At 31.2% G+C, this 23,970-nt stretch overlaps 1 protein-coding gene across 1 annotated transcript in view; it reads left to right on the top strand.

Annotated features, from left to right (window-relative positions):
• Window positions 1-23,766, top strand: part of LOC139487697 (glutamate receptor ionotropic, NMDA 2B-like) — a 55,441-nt gene extending 31,675 nt beyond the window's left edge. Inside the window, exons 9-17 of the mRNA XM_071272684.1 lie at window positions 11,957-12,104; window positions 13,302-13,488; window positions 14,396-14,521; window positions 17,091-17,311; window positions 18,135-18,295; window positions 19,124-19,305; window positions 19,736-19,971; window positions 21,422-21,585; window positions 22,296-23,766. Of these exons, the coding sequence (XP_071128785.1) occupies window positions 11,957-12,104; window positions 13,302-13,488; window positions 14,396-14,521; window positions 17,091-17,311; window positions 18,135-18,295; window positions 19,124-19,305; window positions 19,736-19,971; window positions 21,422-21,585; window positions 22,296-22,671 (1,801 nt within the window). The 3' untranslated portion in view covers window positions 22,672-23,766. The remainder of the gene's footprint in view (window positions 1-11,956; window positions 12,105-13,301; window positions 13,489-14,395; window positions 14,522-17,090; window positions 17,312-18,134; window positions 18,296-19,123; window positions 19,306-19,735; window positions 19,972-21,421; window positions 21,586-22,295) is intronic.
• The last annotated feature ends 204 nt before the right edge of the window (window positions 23,767-23,970 follow it).

Genomic DNA, 23,970 nt, shown 5'->3' with positions numbered 1-23,970 from the left:
GGGTATCGAATTTATAAAATGTGTCCGGTGACCCGGCCATTCAACCAAGATGGCTTCCACGGCTAAAAATAGAACATAGGGGTCAAATGCAGTTTTTGGCTTATAACTCAAAAACCAAAGCATTTAGAGCAAATCCGACATGCAATTAATTTATTAATCAGGTCAAGATCTATCTGCCCTGAAATTTTCAGATGGATCGGACACCAGGTTGTTGGGTTGCTGCCCCTGAATTGGTAATTTTAAGGAAAATTTGCCGTTTTTTGTTATTATCTTGAATATTTTTAAAGATAGGGATAAACTGTAAACAGCAATAATATTCAGCAAAGTAAGACCTAAAATTAAGTCAACATGACCAAAATGGTCAATTGATCCCCTAAGGAGTTGTCCTTTATAGTCAATTTTTAACAATTTGCATAAAATTTGTAAACTTTTTACCAACATTTTTCCACTGAAACTACTGGGCCAAGTTCATTATAGATAAAGATAATTGTAAGCAGCAAGAATTTTCAGTAAAGTACAAGTACAAACACATCACCATCACCAAAACACAATTTTGTCATGAATCCATCTGCTTCCTTTGTTTAATATTCACATGGACCAAGGTGAGCGACACAGGCTCTCTAGAGCCTCTAATTAGTTACAGAGATGCATAAATGCTCTGCCTTCTCCGGTTTGAGTTTTTGTAACTTGTTTTTCTGCTTTTTATCGATCTGATGAGTTCAGTCCTTTTCAATTGATTTTTTTATTTTGTTCATATGTTATAGTGTTACACCACTGTCCTATTTTATGGGATAGTTGGGTGCCCGCTAATATGACTAATCCAGCAATATTCTGTATGTGCCTGTCCCAAGTCAGGAGCCTTAACATAAACTCATCATAGATACCAGGACTAGTCGTCGTTTGTTGCTGAATATCATAAAATGTATTTCGTTAATTTTTTTTGTAACATCAATCATACCGTTAGTTTTCTCGTTTGATTTTTTTTTACATTTATTATTTTGGGACCTTTTATAGCTGATTTTGCTGTATGGATTTTGCTCATTGTTGCATGCCGTACAGTTACTTTTCACAGATATCTGTAGTCATTTGGTATTTGATCGAGAGTTGTCTCATTGGCAATTACGCAAAATCTTCCTTTTTGATATAAGCATACCAAAACAAAAACCAACTGTTCTGTCATCGAACGTCTTTTATTGCTATATACAGTTTATCAATAACTAACAAATAACTATTTTTACTCCAGTGAAATATCATACTTTACATTATTATAAGGTTATATAAAAGAGTGGACGAAAGATACCAAAGGGACAGTCAAACTCATAAATCTAAAACAAACTGACGACAACGCCATGGCTAAAAATGAAAAAGACAAAGAGAAAAACAAAAGTAAACATGACACAACATAGAAAACTAAAGAATAAACAACACGAAATATAAATCTTTCTTAGAGTACTATAAGTAACTTTTTGTTTGTTGAAACCGAACAACCGTACTTCCTTGTAAAATGGTTGTTACATCAAATATTTAGCAGACATATGTGAAAGCTGAAAGTTGTGATAGTTCGTTTGCATTTCTGAAATATCCATTTTGAAAACTTATGAAATTGGATTTATCACTGACATAGAAAATATTTTTTTTTAAAGTTTCGTAGTTTTTTAATTTGAATAATTTTCTCTATATCTGGTGTTGTTTCATTGATCACTCAAAATCATAAATATCTTGCGTCTTAAGAATTATCATGCAGTTAATTGGATGCGTACACAATTAACCAGAATCTTAATGTTCAAATCTCCGCCTTCTCATGAACAATTTGAAATTTGCATGTTAATCATGTGGATATTAAAATTAAGATGATATAGCTTAACACATGTGTTTCATGGGAAGTTGTTAAATTCTACCGAAATTTCAAATGCCATGGAGGTATTTAATAGCACGTGATACTTAAGAATAAAGGTATTAACAAAAATAACGAACTCCAATGTAATTTTATACAAAGGGAAGTTCATAAATCTTGACATATCAACCAACGGAAGAAATAGAAAATAATCATCATACCTTAGTTATCATTTTCTATATAAAAAGGTACACAATATTTTCACTTTTAAGTTGCATGCGTTGAACTATTGGACCGGTCAATAGTTTCAAACTATATGACCTGGTGAAACTATTTGACCGCAAGCCTCATTATATTTCGCGGAGTTTCAAATACAGCTACGGGATTGGATAATGTTGAAAATACCTTTTTTAAGTATTTAGTGGAAAAGTAAGTTATTGTCCCCTGCGATACAAATATTGCCATCGGCTTCGCCTCAGGGCAACATTTTCACCCCGGGGACAATGAATTTACTATTCCACTAATACCCAGTCAATAATCATACACTGTTATATTTCTGATTCGGTACCAAAAATTGTGTATTAAATCTGGTGTTAAAGCTGCTTAAATGTCACACTTGTTAGGAAGTTGTTTGTCCATCCATTAAAATTCATAATTGGTTAATGTGACAACTATTTGGAATTTTGTTACTGGTTTATACTAACAGCTTTGTATGAATATTATACTTTTGGTATAACCATTCACAAAAAATTCACAAACAAAAACCAACTGTTTTGTTACTGAATGACTTTTACGGCTAATACTGTTTGGGAATAAATAACAAATGATTATTCTGACTCCGGTACTATATCATACGTTGCATTATTATAAGGTTATATAAATCGTTCTTAGCTTACTATAAGTCATTTTCTATTTGTTGAAACCAAACAACTGTACTTCCTTGTAAAGTGTTTGTTACATCAATACTTAGAAGATCAGTGAAAGCTGAAAATTGTGACAGTTCGTATTCAATGAGACAATTACCAAATAGAAAAATATGACAACAGGGGCCTACATAGATCTTAATAATCGAGGCTAACCTGTAATGGTTTATATATTTATCCTTTGGTCATTGTGGATAGTAGTCTCATTTGCAATCATACAACGTCTCCCTCTTTTTTGTTGACATCAGTAAAACGTAGGTCAAAACATTATCTTCAATTGAAAATATAATGAGTTGTGACAGTCTTATTGAGAAAGAAAAAAGTCTTACAGCAAGTATAACTGAAAGAGAACAACTGCTTACAATTATACAGTTTTATTATTCTTAAACTGTGCTGGAAGATCCAAAGATAAATATTCTTTTGCAAATCTTGGCTATTATTAAACTATGACACTCATAATTTTACTATACATGTTTTGTTTAAGAACAGACAAAGACTCATAGCATTATTGACTCTTAGTTTCAGGCAATATACTGCTTACATAATATTTGATGCTGTGATAATCACAATATGAAATCATGCAATGTCAAAACTCAAATCATAGCTAGTATCCTAAATCAGAAATATCACTTCCATAGCGACAGAATTTCCTAACCTTTATTTATCTAGATTAGAATTTGGGAAGAAGTTTTGTCTTTTTGTTTATTGACAATAATTGAGACATCAATCAAATCCCTCTTCATAATCCAAGAAATTGTCATATAAATATGACGAACCTTGACCCAAGTATTGATAAACATCATTAGATTTGTGAATGATGCAATTCATAGTATTGTTGAAAAATTCTCAAGTTTGGATATGAATAATGCCAACTCTGTTGTAAGAATATTTAATTAAAAAAACGATCATTTCGTGAAAATTAATTTAGACCTTAAAGCTGGTCCTAGGGAACCATCATTGTGACTATCCAAATTAGGCATCGTGGGATATTGCGAAAAATACAATCCTAATAGTACATGCTGGTTCCAAAAATACAGTAAAAATATTCATTACACAGAGCTTGTAAATAAAGGCAACAGTAGTAAACCGCTGATCAAAAGTAATGAATCGATTAAGAGAAAACAAATCCGGGTTACAAACTAAAACCGAAGGAAACACATCGACTATAAGAGGAAAACAACGAAACAACAGAAACGATTAAGGACAACAAAAAATAAACGACAATGCAACATACATAGAAACGAACTATAAGATAACAACTGCCATATTTCTGACTTGGTACAGGACGTTTTAAGAAAAAATGGCGGTTGAACATGGTTTTGTGGCTAGCCGAACTTCGCGATTCATGGCAAGGTTAAATATGCCACTAAAATAACAACACTAAATGACATGTAATCAAGATTCCGTTGTTGCAAACTTTTTTTTTATATACTTAACCATGATGAAAAGTCGATTAAAATATTCGAAAGAAAGAAAAATTGATTTTTTAAAGAAATTTTTGATAAAATATAAAATTAAAATAGATTCCCATCCGTATGATATTACTACATAATGAATACAAGCTAAATAAAACGACATTATTTACGTTTACTCTCCTTTAAATGCGTTCTATATTTGTAATAAAAGTAAAATACCAAGAAAAAACTGCATGCCCTACAAAACAAAAATGCATAAAAAAAAACTACCTACCGTTGAGAAAAATTTGCACAGAAAATATTTTGCAGCAAATATTTCTCTTTTCTTTTTTAACTTTGTATGCTGAGAGCATCTTCCCTAGACGAGGGATACACTCGTTCAACTTGAGTATAGAAGATGTTTTAAAAGAGTCATTTAACAATTCGTAAGAAGTCTTTCGAGGATCAATTTGTCTTCGATAACGGTTATGAAATCTTTACTTTTTTCTTCTTTTGTTTATACTCTCAACCAGACGTAGTTTCTGTGATTATTTGAGAAAAGGGGACGCATAGCTAATTTTGGCAAGCTTTTAAATCTTTTTTATGCCTAGACTCAAAATTTTCTTCTTCGTTTTGGCCACTTGAACTCGCATCTGCACACGGAAATTAGAAATTAAAGGCCACTCACAATTATTCATGGACAACTCTTATGGTGTGGTGATTGAAATCTTTTACTAGCCTAGTAAAGAATTAATATTTGGTATTGTTTCTATGGCTTGCTATACGGTATTTGTATTATGTGTTAAATAGTGTGTTAGTGACCGAATACGATATATATCACTGGGGTAAAGCTGATGACCGTAACTGCATTCACGGTCATCCCAAGATGTCGGATGAAAAATTAGGTCAGTATCTGTATTGTCTGTTACAGTGTTTCTATATCATTTTCTTTACAAATTATACATTGATACGATATAAATTTATAAAAGATTCACTCAGAAATTACAAATTACTACCGAAAAATGTTCAGGAAACGGGAAATTTAATTTGAAAAAATCGCTAAGATGTCCGTAAATCATTATCAAAATATTTTTAAGATGACCGTAACATAAAACAAGGATGACCGTGATTGGTAAACAGTTGACCGTAAGTTGTCAAAACTTGTAAAGATTGACTGTAATTTATAAAGGATGATCGTAACTTTTAAATGATGACCCTCAATTCTAAGAATATTAGTCTTTGTATTCATAGCTTTTTGTTGTGTTTGTCTCAATAGGGGCTTAGTTAGCGGATATCAACATGTTTCATCAATTTATTTTTAACTATTTCCCGTATTTTGAGTTCATGACAATGATAGTAAATTGCAAATTTCTCGTAAACAATGAAACATTTATTGATAACGACTTTAAAATTTTAATACAAATTGACAGAGATACTACGAAAAGTTGAAGAAACAAGAATGTGTCCCTCTGAGGTGTCTCTAGTACATGTCTCATCTACACTATAATTTTCTATGTTCAGTGGACAGTTAAAATGGGAAAAAAACTGTAATTTGGCATTATGATTAGAAAGATCATATCATAGAAAACATCTATAATACTAAAATTACGAGGTCCAATTTGTCAGCCGTCATCATGTAAAAACGACGAATCAAAGAATTCAACTTTATATATAACTAATATAGTACAAAGGTGTAGATTAAAAATTACACCACTCCAGGCCCTTTTGTTTTCCACGTAATTAATATTGCCAAGAATTAAGAAGTTCCGGGTCGAGTCCGATACCGATACCAATAGTATATTCACCTGTTACCTATTACCTTATCTGTGCGTTCTGCATCTGACAGGCGTACCAACAAACGGTGTATTCAGGATTAATATGCTATATACAGGGGTCATAATCACAGGGTTAACACTACTAAATTGTCAAATTGTTACCTATTGTAGTATTCTAATCAGTAAAACTTTCTAAGGTAACAATACGAATACTAAAAATCTGGACTAAAAATAAGGCGTATAGGTACAGTTTTCAATTTGTTAGCGGGCATGACGTAAAACAGCGAATCAAAGAATTCAACTTTATTTATAACTAATATAGGATTAAAAAATACTCCATTCCAGGACCTTTTGTTTTCCAAATAACTAATATTACCAATAATTGATAAGTTACAGTTCGACGGGTTCAAACAGAAAGATTTGAAAGCAGAGAAAACTGTGTATCTTATAATCGGCATGACTTTATCAGATGACAATACTAATACTAAAATAAGGCTTGCGCATAGTTATATACTTTAGTTCAGTCACGGACCCGCGATATCACGGGTGTGTTCTAGTGTGTACTAAGTTTCAAGTTGATTGGACTTCAACGTCATCAAAAACCTCCTCCACCAAAAACTTTAACCTGAGTTGGGACAGACGGACGAACGAGTAGACGAACGGACGAACAAACGAACGGACGCACAGACCAGAAAAAATAATGCCCATGATTGGAGCATAAAAACACTAATCAAACATATGAATATCCGGTAATCGAGCCTGTGTGTATGGTTCCAGAGGAAGCAGATTAAAATCTTAGTTTGTCTTTATATATGAATAACATTACTGTATATACAAATTGACAAGGTTCCCATCAGTGGTGGATCCAAGGGGGGGGGGGGGGGGGTTCCGGGGGTTGGAACCCCTTTTTTATTTACCGATCAGTGCATTTGAATGGGGACACATAGTTTGAACCTCCTTTACCCTGGGTCGGGACCCCCCTTTTTTGGAAATGGCTTAATCCGCCCCTGCCCCTTGTGATACGCTATACGCACAAGACTATTTTAAGGATCTATTTTGCTTGAGCTCGCCTTCACTAGTTTGGTCGTAGTATTTTAAAAACAGGTTCTGTTATTTTACTTGCAAGACAAAATAGAAGACAAATCAAAGACGATATAATATCAATGGGTGTACATCCATTGGCATTTTAAAAAAAAGGTGCATTTATTATATGTCATTACAAGGAATTCCAGAAATAAAAAAAAATCTTTTGGCTTTTAATTAGAGGCTGTGCAGCACACTTTTTTTTATTACACTTGTAAGGTGTCATTTAATCGCGCTTTTGTTGCATGTTTCCCCCACTTTTTCATGTGCATGTTTTGTTGTATGTTCATTTTAAAAATTATAACCTCTACCGTAAAAAAGATAAAATGGTGAACTTTGTATTGAAAGCACGTCTTATTTTCTCCTACCTGTAGGATAATACTCTTATATAAATACGTTTTATATCAACACCATTAATCATATGATACAAAAAAAGTAGTTTTACAAATACGGATATTTCTTAGAATTGACGATCATCCTTAAAAAGTTACGGTCATCTTTTAGAAATTACGGTCATTCTATACAAATTACGGTCATCTATTAACCAATTACGGTCACCCTTGTTATGAATTGCTGATTCTGTTACGGTCATCTTGATTGTGATTTACGGTCATCTTAGCGATTTTTTTTGATCGAATTTCCTGTTTAATGCACATTTCTCGGAAGTAATTTGTGATTTCCGTGTAAGTCTTTTATAAATTTACATCGTATCAATGTCTCCTTTGTAAAGAAAATGATATAGAAACACTGTTACAGACAATACAGATACTGACCTATTTTTTCATCCGACATCTTGGGATGACCGTGAATGCAGTTACGGTCATCAGCTTTACCCCAGTGTATATGGGGTCAGTAAATTCCATATGAAATTTACTTACTTCATATATATCGTATTAGATCACACACACACTATGTAAAGCATTTATCTAACCGCCTATCTTAACATATGTATTAAGATTAGTGGCCTATCAACGTGATCAGGTCTTCAATTTTGTTAGTATGAAGAACCTACTACCATTGATCTGTACAAGAACAAATGCCAATAATAATAACTTATTAGTTTTAAATGCGTTTTAAAAGTGTTCTTCATCAATTTTTTGGTCTTTTGAAACCTTTAAGATTTGTCAATAACACCGTGTTGTATTTATAAATGGATGTGACACAAGTAGTTACTGTGTATTTAAATAAGCCCGGCCTTCTAATACAATATGGAATATACACGGTCTCCACGCGATTGCTTTTAACCAATCATATTTCAATAAATGTAAAGGAGGTAATATAATGTTTGATCTTAGACAAACTACTAACATTGCTGGATTTACGTATCAGGATTTTGATTTCCGAAAGGCTTTGTGTTAAAATCCGTACAATTTATTTTGCATGAACATAATAACAATTTTAAGAATATCCTGTAATAGAAAAATCTTGTTAATTTTGTCATTTACCTAATTATTCGGAAAAGGAATAAAGATAACTAATACACAGAGACAAAAATAATAATCTAACTGCTCGATTATTGACGTATACAAAACTATTAATACATATTGAAGATCATTTTAAACAAAAATGAAATCACAAAAATAGACGTTTGAAAATCATAGTTTTTCTTGTTGTTTTTTTCTTTGAAAAAGAAGAAAACATATAAATTCTGTTAGTAGATGATGACATCTTAAAAAGATCCGAATCTCCCAACACAATTTATGGTTAGGCTGGCAATTTTATTCACATAAAATCACTATCTCTAGATCCAATGTCTGGAAAATATGGAGCAGAGAAATTTAAGATAAATGCATTAATTTCAACTGATAACTGAATTATTGATTAAGGTTTTCAGGGCCCATAAATTTTGTTTGTAATTTACAGATTGTCAGGGGTATCTTTCATGAGATATTAATTGATATGCCAAAATTGCGTAATAAATAAATAGGTTTTTTAACACTTTTGATATCGTTATCATGTCTTGAATGTTCATTTTAATAACTATCAAATTGGATTTGTCACTTGCGTATAAAAGCACTAAGATTTGTTTAAAGGTTCATTGTTTATCTATTTGAATAATTTTCTTTGTATCCCATGCTGTTTCATTGACACATTAAAAATATAAAGTTATTGCGACTAAAGAACTGCCTAGCAGGTAATTTGATGCTTACACGATTTACCAAAAACTGAAATGCAAAACTACTCATTCTGATGAACAATATGATATTTGCATGTAAATCATGTACATATTCCAATTAAAACAGATAAAGCTAAACACATTTGTTTTATGGAAAGTTGTTTAAATCTACTGGAACTATCATATTATTAATGTAAAAGGATCTTAAATGCTTTACATCAATTTTTTTGTTTTCATGTCTCTATAAAATCAAAATGTTATTCAGTGCTACTCGTCAATATTGAAGACTATTATCATGATGCAGTATATTGAAATATTTCAACTGCTTGTAGTTTTTTCATCGAAAGACGATTTGATGGATATTAGAAAGTAGTTCATTTGTTTATGAAAGACAAATAATAAACAATATCAAGGCATTTATATTTTTTAGGCAGAGTCAAATTCACACACCACCTCAATTTCTATTACTCTTACTTTAACAAAAACTGATTTAAAAAACAAAATGGTGTTATATTGTTTTTAATCACACGTATTGTATTATCGTTATTTTAGTCAATACTCGGTGTGGTTTTGTTTGTTTAGACGTTACGCACGTTATTGCGTCAATACCGTATAACTCAACCAGTCCACACTAATAAACAGCTTTTCTATAAAATCATAACAGTTAAGTAATATAAAAATTTAGACTAGACAGGTAAATAATAAGATTGTATATATAAAGTATTACAATATTACTGAACATGGGTTCCTATAACGACCAACGCTATATTTTGGCAAAAACAAATAGTGTTCATTGTGGTCAGATTTAGGAAAACATTAAGTTATCAAAATTAAAGGTTTCAAAATATGAAATTATATGGAATTTCGTTAGTCTAAATTATGCTCACAAAAGTACATAGATAGAACTTATTAAAATCGAATTTTTGCAGCACTCACACCACATATAAAAATGCAACGGCTTCTTGAAAATGTCTTGCAAGATGTCTAATGTCGGATTTCGCTGCTTTTTACAAATAAACTGTCATTTGCGGCGTAATTTATTGAAAATTCAGATTTGTTGCATGCTAAATAGTGCTTTTCAGTAAGTTTACTTAACCTCTACAAAACAGCTACATACCTTTTGATAATTTGCGTGGTCAAACGACTTTCAAAGAAATGAAATGTCTTGCAGGTTTGTCCACTTAACGATTTTCATACGTTTTCAACGTTATCGTTCGGGAAGCTATTTATGGTGAATCATCTGTATATATTTCCTCAGATAGAATTTTCTTGATAGTCAGATACTATCAACAAGACCACAAAGTATAAAAAAAAAACATCCGATGACTTGGTTTGTTCGTTTAGATGAGGCTCTTAAGTTATGAAAAAATTGTGTATTACGAGAGGATAAAAAATTACATCCGATGACTTGGTTTGTTCGTTTAGATGAGGCTCTTAAGTTATGAAAAAATTGTGTATTACGAGAGGATAAAAAATTGTCTTTTTGACATTTTCAAATTTGGGAAGCGCAAAACCCGCGATTTTTTTTTATTTCTCTGCAATAAGATTCATATGTTTAGAACTAAAAAGTGAAAATTAAATTGGACCTGAATCGTGGCTATTTACCTCTGCATATCATACAAAGCATGTAAATATATGAGATGAAGATAATTAAAACAAAATTCTGACAATCGTTTCATTTCTTAATCTAGTTGTTCCGTTATTAAAGAAAGTAAAGTGAATTTTATAAGCAAGACCCGTTTAACTGTTTATTTCCGACAAAGGTTTTTAATTAAAGCAAATTATTTATCTTCTTCTTGTTTCGGATCTAAATGGGGAAACATTTCATTTTATTATGTTTTATGTCAATTAGTCTCTGGTAGAGAGTTGTCTCATTGGCACGCATATCGTTTATATCTTCTCATTTCATATAAACTTATACCCAAATACGATATATTTTGTTATTTGTTGCTTACGTTACATTAAGTGGAAATATTTCATGCATATTCTGTTCAACCAAGCATTAAGAAGTATCCATATAGATGAGCAAAACAAAAAATCAAGCGCAACAAAAAAAATATCCCCAATAATCATTAATCGCCGTAAAACGAAAAAAAATGACGTTACCATTTGAGACGCAATATCGTGCGTAATGTCTAAGTCAAATATCAGAACCATTGAAATGGAAAAAAAAAATACGACCACGCAGTTTTGCAGAGAAGAAAATGATCGTCACAATTAACTTGGTTATCAATAATTATATGGGGACGAAGTCCCATAGTACGGTAGAATATCAATAAAAAAAAATCGTGAAAATTTCCCGAATTTTTCTATATAATAATGAATTCAAAATCGTTATCTTTTTTTCAGACTTTTTTAAATCCCCGCATTTGCGCAGAAATTTACTCCCTTTTTCCGGTCTTGTTTGCATGAGACTTTGAATACAATATATATTTATCATTATTGTAAAATATAGGATTGGAACTCAATACTAATTCATTTTTAATAATTGTTTGATATGAAAAAACGTTACCTGATGAAAGCGTTTCTTTGTTTACATTGAATATGACGTCATGACTTAAATAACGTCACAACTAAATCCCTAACAACAGAACCAAAATCGGATACGTTACGGTATTTCCGTTTATTTTAACATGTTTGAATTAAAAAAAAAATCATACAGACTTCGTCCACATTCACAGGTAATGCCTGCCTCATATTATACATTTAAAGTAAGAAAAAAGGATATGGGTATATGTAGAGAACTTCTACAGACCATGTTTAGATCATGTTAATACTTCATTTTGTACTGAAACCACTGACATGATTGATATTGTGTTATTCTTTTTCAGCGGAAACGATAGTACCTTAGCAAACGACACAGTTTTGCGATGCTGCGCCGGGTTATGTGTTGACCTATTGAAGATTCTCAGCACAGAGATGAAATTTGATTACGATTTTTACGAAGTCCCAGATCAAACATGGGGCCTTCCTGACCAGGTAGTTTATTGTTAAAGTATTGTTATTGAAAAAAAACTCTTTTATTCATTGGAATCTGCTGAAACAGGAAGTTTAAATGCATGACCTCAAATAAAAGATCGATTCAAAAGTTTTCATTCTATTAAAGCGACTGAAGAATGAAATTGTCTTGCCAGAAGTGCCTATAATATTCAAAGACACAAACTATACAATTCTAGCCTACAAAACGATAATGGTTTTCAAACAATTAATAGTGTTGCTCAAAGTTGATAAATGTGATACCTAATTTGTGAAATTGATTTGTTTCAATAAGATTTTACGTCAAATTAGTAACGATTTTAAAGAAATTGGTTGAAGTAGTTTTAAACGTTAGACGATACGGATTACAAAACTCATTGGTACAAAATGAAGCGTAATCAATTAAGTTTAAGGAGAACACATCGTTTTGTATTGTCAATGTGCTAAGAAATTAAGCTCTTTAACAGCGTAAAGACAAGGGTACAGATGGGGATAGTTTTCACTACATGCTGACAAGTGCTTCTTTAAGCTTAGAGGAACAAATTTAATTGGTATCAAAATGGCATTTCTCTTGTGAACAATTCCTTTTTATTACATTATATAAAGTGCGGAGGCTTGGGGAATTTGTTACATAAAAGGATAATAGTACAAGTTAGTGGCATTTGTGACAAATGTTAAAATAAAAGTTAATAAAAATCGTGACTATACATATTTGCAAGCCAGCTATAAATTCTGGTTAAACCCACATTTTGTTCTGCCTGTACCAACTCAAGAATATCACCGTTTAGTTTTTTCACTCGTTCCATTGGTTGAAAACTTTTGTTGTATGGTTATTCCTTTTTTTTAATTTACCATGCAGTGTGATATTATGTTTTACATTTTGATAGTTCTATTGCTGTTTGTCAATAAGAAAGAAACCCATCAACATGAAAATAAATAACATTTTGAAGTAAAACTACATAATCAAATTTTGACCTTAAGTATGAATTGCTTTAGTTATAAAAGACTTGAAAATGATAGTCAGAAATATAAAATGAATCTGTTGACTTTAAAAGTCGACTAATTTTTTCAAAGAATACAAGGAGTAATGATTTCTTAATTAAAAAAATAACCTTTGCTGTTTAAAATTTTCGTCTAGAATATAATTATTGAAATTTGAAAATCTAAACATTCTTAACATAACATTTGCTTATATTATAGGTAACTGGTGAGTGGAACGGTCTGATTAAAGAGGTGAAGGATCGGAAAGCAGATATGGTGCTGACATCTTTAAAAATAACACCAGCACGAAATGAACATATAGAATTTTCTATACCATTCCTTGAGACAGGAATTACAATCATTGTATCCATTCGAAAGGGTGCTATATCACCCACTGCTTTCCTAGGTATAATAGTCATAACTTGTATTTAGTGTGTGTGGTAGAAAACAATTCCTCCTCTTATATATGTGTGCTTTCAAAAAAAGTTATAAAACTTACAATTTGATATTTGCGCCAGACGTGCGTTTCGTCTTCAAAAGACTCATCAGTGACGCTCATATAAAAAAAATATGTTAAAAGGGCCAAATGAAGTACGAAGTTGATGAGCATTGAGGACCAAAAGCTCCTAAAAGTTTTGCCAAATACAGCTAAGGTAATCTATTCTGGAGATAGAAAAGCCTTAGTATTTCAAAAATTCAAAGTTTTGTAAACAGTTAATTTATAATTTGAACATTTCAATGATAAAGCAAGTCAACACATAAGTGCTGACTACTGGGCTGGTGATACCCTCGGAAATAAAAACTCCCCATCAGTGGCATCGACCCAGTGGTTGTAAATAAACTTATCAGAGATACCAGCATTGAAATTTTATATTATTTAATAATATACTTTTATAAACAATAAGCTTTGTAGAAATGCGGAAACCGTTTTATTGTGTTTTGAAAATACTGCAATGATGTCATTGATGTATAATCCACAACTCTCTTTTTAACTGTTCTGTTTATTGTGAGAGTTGAGGATCCTGAACATCACAAAACAAAACTAGTGAAAAAATGTAAGTGTAAATTTCATTTTGATAAATACAATACTTATTTAAAATCAATTTTGATATTCGTTTGAAAATTATGAAAAAAATGCAAATTTGTTTGAAGGTCGTTTTCTATAAAATGTGTTCAGTTCAGCATTATGCTATATGACCCATTCTCAAATATGTTGTATTGCACGAAAATGATATCTAGTTTTCTGTACGATGTCTATGAACAGAAAAATATTGAAAAAAATCATATTCAAAACTAAGCTTGTTCATTTGCAGAACCGTATGATTACCCGTCATGGTGCCTAATATTGGTGTTCAGCGTACATGCTACAGGAGCATCAATCTTCATTTACGAATGGTTAAGTCCAAGTGGCCTTAATAGAGGACGTACAAGCTTGCGAGGTAACTTTGAGGTAAATTGTAGTGTCGGGTATAATTGAACGGGGTTTCTAATGATAAAAGCAAGTTATTTATTAAAAATTAGGCATACCATATTGACTGTTAAAACACATAACAAAATGATGAGAAAGATAGAAAAAAGAAATAACTATTTTAAACTTTTCAAACGTTATAACTTTACGTCTTTTCTTTTCTGTTTGATAGCAATGTTGACTGCCAAACTCATAATAACCGCTTTGATTCAAACTTTCAAATTTGGTCTATAACATCATAAAACGTAAATAAATCAATTAACAATGCATAGAGTTGATAATATATATCTACATTCTAAGGTGATTTTAGTCTAGACGCCATGTATTTTTCACTCGAGATAACCTCCGAAGACTGCCGACAGTTACAAAACCCGATACAAGCATAAATATAAATATATATAGATTGCAACCTCTTGCAATTGATTTTTTCTAGGTCTGTTTAATACTAAGGCATAAGTAAACAAAACATGAGTTTATCATCGTTTTTATCTGCATAAGAATATGTTTTTTAATGGGTGGTCAACGAAAAAGTTCACATTTGTTTCACTTCCAATGTTGACATTCTTTTCCTTTTGGTGACGAAACGCGCTTAATACATGCAAAACCAATCCCTTGCTCTGCAGTTAAACTGAACATTATATGAATATGCGTTTAATGAGGTCTAATTATTCACTTGCAAGTGAATAATTTATCAGCGATATTTCTTAACTTATTTTGACAAAATTTAACCAAACTGATAGCTAAAAGCGAATTATTATTTCACTTTCATTAATGATTGGACAAACAAAAATCATATATTATTTTTTTTCATATCCCATAGCTTACCCCTCTTTAAGGTTGAAGAGTACAAAATTATGATAATGCGTTTGATATCAAAATTTTTTTTTTATCTTAGGTCGTTTAATGATCAACGATCGAAGCTTCATGTTATTTAAATAACAAAATATACTTAACAGTGAGTCACGACAATGACAGATCGATCTTTGAGGGAATGGAAGTGTTTTTTTTTTGTATAAACGAGTCAAGAACTAAATTGAAAGCGTTTTGTGTTTACTGAAATTTACATTCTGTTTTATCGCATTAATTTACTTATAATAATTCTATATATGAACATATATAAACTCATCACAGATACCAGGATTGAAATTTTATATTTGCGCCAGACGCGCGTTTCGACTACAAAGACTCATCAGTGACTTATAAATAAAAAAATGTTAAAAAGGCCAAATAAAGTACGAAGTTGAAGAGTATTGAGGACCAAAAAGTCCTAAAAGTTTTGTGAAATACAGCTAAGGTAATCTATTCCTGAGGTAGAAAAGCCTTAATATTTTAAAATTAAGTTTTGTGAAGAGTTAATTTATAAATATGAACTTAACCACTTAAAGTAGAAACCCTTTTGTTTTTATACTCTAGAACATCCATGTTTATTGATGGCTCCTCAAACTGTTCTCGTGCATAGCTGTTCACACATTGTGCTCAGATAATGCTTTGTTTGTGAAGAGTAAGTTACATAACACAAAATGATTATCAAATATTTGTTGACTTAATTTTGTTTTATAAAGACTCGTGGATGCATTTCGAGATCAACTGTTAAGCTATAGTTCCAATTTTAGCTGCAACAATCAAAAAGTAATTTGTTACTTCCATAATTCATATTAATGTCTGATACAACTTCATACGAATTATATATCGTTATTGATGCATTATAGATTAATTGCAGTTTTAGAATAAAATTTTAACAAGTTTATCATAGTGAAAAACGGAGCCATCGAATAAACCAAAGCACTGGTGCTATCAGCTAGCAACACTTAAAATAAAATGATTGCAATTAATGTAATTGAATACTAAACCAAATGTTTGGTACAATAATAATCAAATATTTTTCCAATTTCGAGGATAAATAGTATTAAGAAATTGAAGTCATTCTATCGTTTGGCATAAAAGGTTATAATGTCATTTCTTGATGGCATCATATTTGTACAAACCTTATTCATGTGTCAGACTATTGTCAAAGATCCTCTAATTATTGTATAAAGCTTCAAGTTGAGCTAAATTATATTGCTGTTTCTAATTCATCAAATGATAGACTATTCGAATTTTGATTTAAGTGTTCAGACAAATATCGATGTAATACTTAAACACAAGGATATTATATAGTTCCATTATTTAGGTTAAAAGTCTTCTTCAAATATATATGAATAGCTCTCATAAAAATAGATAAAATATGATTTGAAGATTGTTGTGGGAGTCGGAAAAAATATGAAGTTAATATTTCTTGATGGACACTCGTTTAGTTGTAAAAATAAAATAAAAGGGACTTCGCAAGCCGAAATTGCACGAATTTTCGCTGCACCGGCCATTTAGTATACCTTTAGACAATAATAAGACGTCAGTTTTTAACTTGAAACGTCGCATGAATATATATATTTTTTTTTATTAGTTTATGACTATATATTTTCAATTTTATATTGCAGACCTTAATGCATATTTTTTTTTTATCATAAATGTGTCTCCTTATAATGTATACTTTGTATTTTCAGATCACAAATTTTCTTTATTCCGGTCTTTTTGGTTGATTTGGTCTATGTTGTTCGGAGCCTCGGTTTCAACAGATAATCCCCGAGGAGTGGCCAGTAGATTCATGACTAATGTGTGGGCTTTGTTTGCGCTGGTTTTCCTTGCAAGTTATACTGCTAATCTTGCTGCCTTCATGATAACAAAAGACGAGTATTATAAGTTATCTGGTATCACGGATTGGCGGGTAAATTGTTTGTTTGTTTGTTACTTGAAAAGATTCCTGCCAACTTGTTCTTACGAAATGAGATGGGAGATATTTCAGTCGTGCATATAAGCTAAATACTTTCATTACCAAATTCAGTATCTGATATTTCAAAATAATACTTTAGCATTGTTAACTGACATTTTGTTGCAATATAGAATTCATCAATGTATGTAGCTGAATGCGTTTTAATGCAAATCAATTGAAATCAAAAGTTTGTCAAGTTAAATACTTTAAACATTCAGACTACAAAACAAATATTTTACAAGGTGAAATTTGCCTGAGGCAGTTGCAACTGTTTTAAGCTTCATGCTAAATTTCTTTCATACATTTTAACCTTATTTTTACACCACTTTCTCTCTTCCATTTATACATTAAAGCTTGTCACATAATTTTTTTTATAATTTGGCACTATTCTGATGTAAATTTGGCCTTTATTAATAAATGTTTAATAGTTTTCCGAGGAATAGATTATATCTGTAAAATGATGTCGCTTATTATTTAATAATTGATTATATTATTCATGTAATGTAAACACGAACCACCGCCCCCCCCCCCCCCCCCTAAAAAAAAGAAAAAAAACATAAAACAAAAACAAATGCAAAAGCAAAAGCAAAAGCAAACAAACAAAAACACATTAACAATCAAACAAAGAAACACACAAAACGCATATACTTTCGAACAATAAGAGTTGAAACAGATCTGAGATTGCATCGTGAAATTCTTATGTAGATATATTATTCGTGTAATTTAGTCATAATAAAAGCAGCTGAAGTAATTGATAACCTGTATTTTACCATTGCAGCTAAGAAATCCTAATTCCTTGAAGCCTCCCTTTAAGTTCGCTACAGTACCAAATGGTAGTACAGAAGAGAACTTGAGACAGAATCACAAACAGATGTTCACATACATGAAAACATATAATAAACCCACAGTAGCCGAGGGCATAGAGTCTTTGAAAGCACAGTAAGTTCTTGTGGATATCTTTGTTTCTTTTGTATTGAATAGACACTATCAATGTGACATTCGACGTAAATCATTGGAAGAACAATATACAAAAGGAGAATGCAACTTAAAAGAAGAAAAAAGGATAAGAAACATTCAATTATAGAAGGAATTTAGAATACCCTCATACAAATATCAAATCACTTTGTTTGGCTTGTGCTTCTCAATCTTATGTTTTTGTGTCTGATTTTTTTATGTTGGTCTTTTACTCTGTTTACTTTTAGGTATGTTATTGTCTGTCTTCTTCAGTCTGTCTGTCTGTGTGTCTGCCTTCTTTTGTCTGTCGCCTTCATCTTTTAGTTCTTTATTTCCCTCCAGTATATTGTTTTATACCTTTTCCGTAGCAATGGCAGAAAAGGTCACTTAATGCAATGTTGCCGTATGAAATTCGAGGAACATAATGCAAATAGTGAATGGAGAGATACAGATATTGCATGAAATACAAGACACAAAGACTCAACAATAATTGTAGAACGTTAATTATTACAGTTTCAACCAAAAAAATCTTTCCACATTTTCATAAAATTGAAACTCAAACTTTCGTATGATTTATCAAAGTTTTATTAGTTTAATTGAAGTTCTGCATTTTATCTTGATAGTAAAATTAAGTAATATTTTAATAATCAATTATTCTGCTGCTAATATTATTGATAATTTTGCGTTGGCCAAGCTAAAGTTCATAAATATAAAACTGATTATATCAGAAATTCTTATAAGATTGCTCATTTTTTCACAACTGCAATACATCCTTTTTATCTGTAATTACTTTGAGATTTAATTTCACCATAGGAAGATTGACGCTTTCATATATGATGCTACACCATTAGAGTACCAAGTTGGTATAGACAAAGATTGTAATTTAATCACAGTAGGGGAGAGATATGCTATGACAGGATATGGAATAGGTGTTCCCAAAGGATCAGATCTGATGGCTGAGATCAATGAAATAATATTAGAATTACAGGAAAATGGTAACAATTCTAAACATAGTATGCGTTGTTCTGATAACATATTGTCAAAACAAAAACACAAGAAAAAAAAAGGCAAATTTCAAAGTTAGTAAATAGAAAAGCGAACTAAATCTTAGGAAATATGCAAATGTGACAAAAGTTGCTTGTAACTTGATTTAAATGCAATATTACTGAATTCATTCAGTGTATCGTTATCTTACATTTATTGTGAAGACGCTAAAATCAAGAACTACAATTTAGACAGCCTATGTAAACGTACAATTATTTAAGCTATTTGCTTTATAATTTACTTTCGAAGTTTTGACTTTGAGTTTTCCTAATTAAGGTAGGACCTTTTATATATCTCTTATGAAGAGTTGTCTCATTGACAATCATACCACATATTCTTTTTTATATAACTTGTAATAAAGTGTTTTTTGTTTTGTTTTAGGGGAATTGGAACGGTTAAGGAAATTCTGGTTAGCAGGTGCTTGCCATAGGAAGCAAAAGCGAGGTCAACACAGTCAAAATATTGGTATCTTAAACTTCACCAGCGCCTTTATATTACTAGCTGGTGGTATGCTTCTTGGAAGTTTACTCCTTCTTCTAGAGCATATATATTTTAAATTTGGTAGAAGTTGTCTGCGACGTTATGATAAAAGTGGATGTTGTGCACTAATAAGCTTGGTAAGTATGCATGTACATGAAATATCGATGGAATATGATTTCATTTTTTTCTTTAATTGTCTAATCATGGAAGATCGAGGAACTTCCGCCATCAAAGATTTTGAAGACAGTCTACATCTTTCTGAAATGTGCAGATTTTTGGACAGAAAATCAAAGGTTTATCTTATTATTTCAATCCAAACAATTAAAAAATTCAATTTTATAAAGAATGTACAGCAAATTCGAAAATAAGAAAAACAAACGAACGAGTAAGGTGCACTTTTTTTATAGAAAGATTAAGTAGATTACAAGAGCTATGGTCTCATATCTTATTTATCGTTAAGTTTTCTTTTTATTTTACACAAAACATGTTATTTAATTTATTATCTATACATCATCTGATAATAATGCGCAACTAGTAGATAAAACAAAGCTCCGTGACCCATATGTCTACGTTTTCCGTACCAAATTAATCCATATGACCGTTAACCTTAAAGGTAGTATGTCAACTGTAGTATATAATCATCCTTAATGATAATATATTTAGGATTAGTTGGAAAACCAATTCTTTTCTTTTTTTCCCCGTTATAACCATCCTTTTTCTACTTTTATGTCTATTTGGTAATGTTATTAGTATTGTCTAGTTTTACAAATAGTATAGATGGGTTGGAAAATTCAATTCCCATGATATAATTTATCATCAACAAGATCGTCAATCTAGTTCTCGATATATAGACTATTTTGCATTGTTTTGGGTAACAAATCACGTTATTAACGACTAGTAAGCCAAATAATCTTTTGAAAATGAATTATCAATAATACCGACATCTGAATTGGTTTTTTTATTATTATCTTTATCATTTTCTGTATTCTGTATTATTCCATGAATAAGAAGAAACATATTGCGGTTTTAATGTCAAATGAGGCAACACACCACACCAACGAAAAGTAACCTATAGACGTCACGAGAACACGTACGTCATCAAAATTAAACAAGCGCAACACCGTGTTACAAGCTAAACATGTCGTTCGTCACAGAGCATAAACTTGTGAATTTGACGAGTCAGTTAATAGCTAGACACCTAGTTTACGCATTTGAATTTTATTTCATACACCATCATGATAGCTACATGTATGTTTCTGTATTTGATGCGTTTTTTGCCAAGCACATTGGTTTTTGTTTTATTCACTCTGATGTATAAATTCAACGAAAAAACAAAAAATGTCCACTTACGTAACCAAATTTGCAACAGAACAAGAAACATGAACAGTAATTGAAAAGCACTAATGAGATCCTGATTTAGAATAGGGGTAAACATATTAAAAACTTTCAAAACAGGAATTTTTTTAATAATTTATTAATTTTACAATCTTCGATTTTAATCAATTTGTGATCTTCTCTAGTATTTTACTACGACTATACACTTTTTTATGTAATATAAGTATATCATTATTATAATGGCAATTTTAGAGTATGGGAAAATCATTGAACTTTGAACAGTCAGTCAGGGAGGCATTAGATATACACAGAAAGCACAAATGTAAAAACGCTGTGTGTGAACTTCAGATATGGAAAACAAAGCACGAGCTAGATTTATCATTGTTAAAAATTCAGAAGTTACAAAACCAACTACGGTAAGACTTTTAGAAACTTAAAATGATAATAGAAGGAAACGGAACTAGTGATCAGAAAGGGAGAACCATTTGATTATCGAGAGTGGGGGTTCAGATTGATGGAAAAAGGCGCGAAAAAAATTATTTCTGTAACATCAGATAAAAATGAAAAATTAATCCATAAAAAAAGCTCCTTGCTTCAGGAAAATCAAAATGGTTGTCCCCTAAAACACTGCCGATAGGAAGGGCATCTATGTTTGAATAAAAATTCTAAATAATTTTCAGATGAAAAGAAAAAAATCTGTACATAAAAAAGAACGCTTCTCTAAAATATTTCTTATTTGAAGTGACACAATCGGGAATTTTTTAAGGCATTATGAAGAGTCGATAATAATTACAAATTTTAAAAACTGAATTTGTTTTAAACTGAAAAACGTTCTGAGAAAAGATGCATGATGAAACCATTAGCAATATAATAACAAAATCTAATTATATAAGACTGGTTAAAGTCAAATAAAAGGCGACAGTAAATTACCGATGTTCTTAACTCGTTATTCCACTTGGATATATTCGAACAAAGATGATTAAAAAAAGAAGGAAAAAATGAATTGAGGGAAGGAGATGTAGAAAAAATACCGGAAACGATTCCTATGCAAATTAAGTTAGTTTTTAAAGTCCGATGATTGTATGATAACTGGTGATAATGTCTGACTCATGTTTCTTTTTTACAGAACTGTGACAACAGTAAAAGGTTCATGTCGAGAGAACCATAAGCTTAATGGGGTACCTGCGTTATCATTAAACAGACATGTACAAATTCATAATGATATTGAAAACAAAGCGAAAGAGGAACATTCTCCTAGTTCAGCTAATGAAGCTTTTAAACAAAGACATATTAGACATGGTTCTGATGAATCGATTAAAGTACAATTAACGAATATTGACAATCCTCGTTGGAACAGGCGATCATTAAAACGTTCCTCTAGTTATACGAATGCTGTAATGATTGATCTTCCTGAAAACAGCCAATCACAAGTAGCCAAACACGATAATGGTCACTATTATGTAAGACTTCCAACACAGAACCCAGATGATTCTATCACGTGATATATGTCGGTAAATTTAACGGTGTAAATAGGTTATTATGCTTTCATTTTAATGCATATAGAATCATTTTCATAACAGCGTGGACATTTTAATTTATGGCGCTCAGGTTATCAATTGACTGGGTCAGATAAGGTGAATGTTCGTCTGCCACGCCCAGTTGTCATATCGTTTGTGTTATAGACATTTTAACTGTGGGGTCTCCAAAGGTTATAAATGCCTAAATAACTAGTAGAGAACTTAAACTTGTGTGTTGAAAAATTAAATTTTCCTTATTTTCCTCTCCTGCACCTGCATGTACTTTACTCCATTATTCTATTTAAATTCCCACTTGAAGGCCTCTGACAGACTGAGTGAGCGTAACATCACTGTTATCGATAGCAGATGACAAACAAGTTAAAGGTAAATGATATAGTATTATTACCAAAATATGTATTCCGATTGTCCGCACTGTTATGAAAATGATTCTATATTCTGGTGCAGGTTCATTTGAAAATAATTGTCAAATATAAAATAATAAGCAATACAAACTGTCGAAAGAACCTGCGATTACTCAAAACTCAGTTTTTTTATCAACGGATGTCACGTGGTTAATGGACATCTGTGCCCATTTTACAGAGAGTGGTCATTATACACAATGTTAACTTTTATTTGGACTAGTGTTTATCAAAGTTAATAGGAAATACAGAAGAAGCTACAGCTTACGTCAATCAACATGAATTAAAATAGGTACTCTGATCTTTTGTTTGTTTTGATACCACCACACTTGTTATTATTTTGTAAATTGTTATTCTATCTTTGTATCTTAAAATTTATTTTCTAGTTTAGTCCAAGCTGGTTAATTAACATATTCCTTAATGTCACCATAAGCAACCAGTATGAAAAGCAACCTTTAAGCATTACTTATGTATGTATTTCATGTGATACTCATCATAGTTGACATGGTAGAATTCTCTTTCACAGTTTCATATGGCCATTATCACATTGACACAGCTGAATTATATATTTACTTCACTTTCTTAAGTTCCGATGTCATTGACGAAAAATTGAGCTTATGTAAATAAAACAAATAAAATAAACGAGATTTTCATTGTTAAACTATCTTTTCTTTCATTACAAATATATTAAATATGAGTTTTGTATTGTTGTTATTTGAAATAGAATAATAAACAATGATAATGATTATAATGATAGCAATGCAATGATAATTCATTCATCCCTAATGTAGTGTAACCTTGGCATTCTAACGTCTTCAGATGAACGACAATTCTTTTTGGAAGGTTAGTTATGCGGTAACTGCTC

Source organism: Mytilus edulis, chromosome 9 (assembly GCF_963676685.1).
Source record: "Mytilus edulis chromosome 9, xbMytEdul2.2, whole genome shotgun sequence".
Taxonomy (NCBI): Eukaryota; Metazoa; Mollusca; class Bivalvia; order Mytilida; family Mytilidae; genus Mytilus; species Mytilus edulis.
Note: the sequence above shows the minus strand (reverse complement) of the source record. Positions and strands in the feature narration are given on the sequence as shown.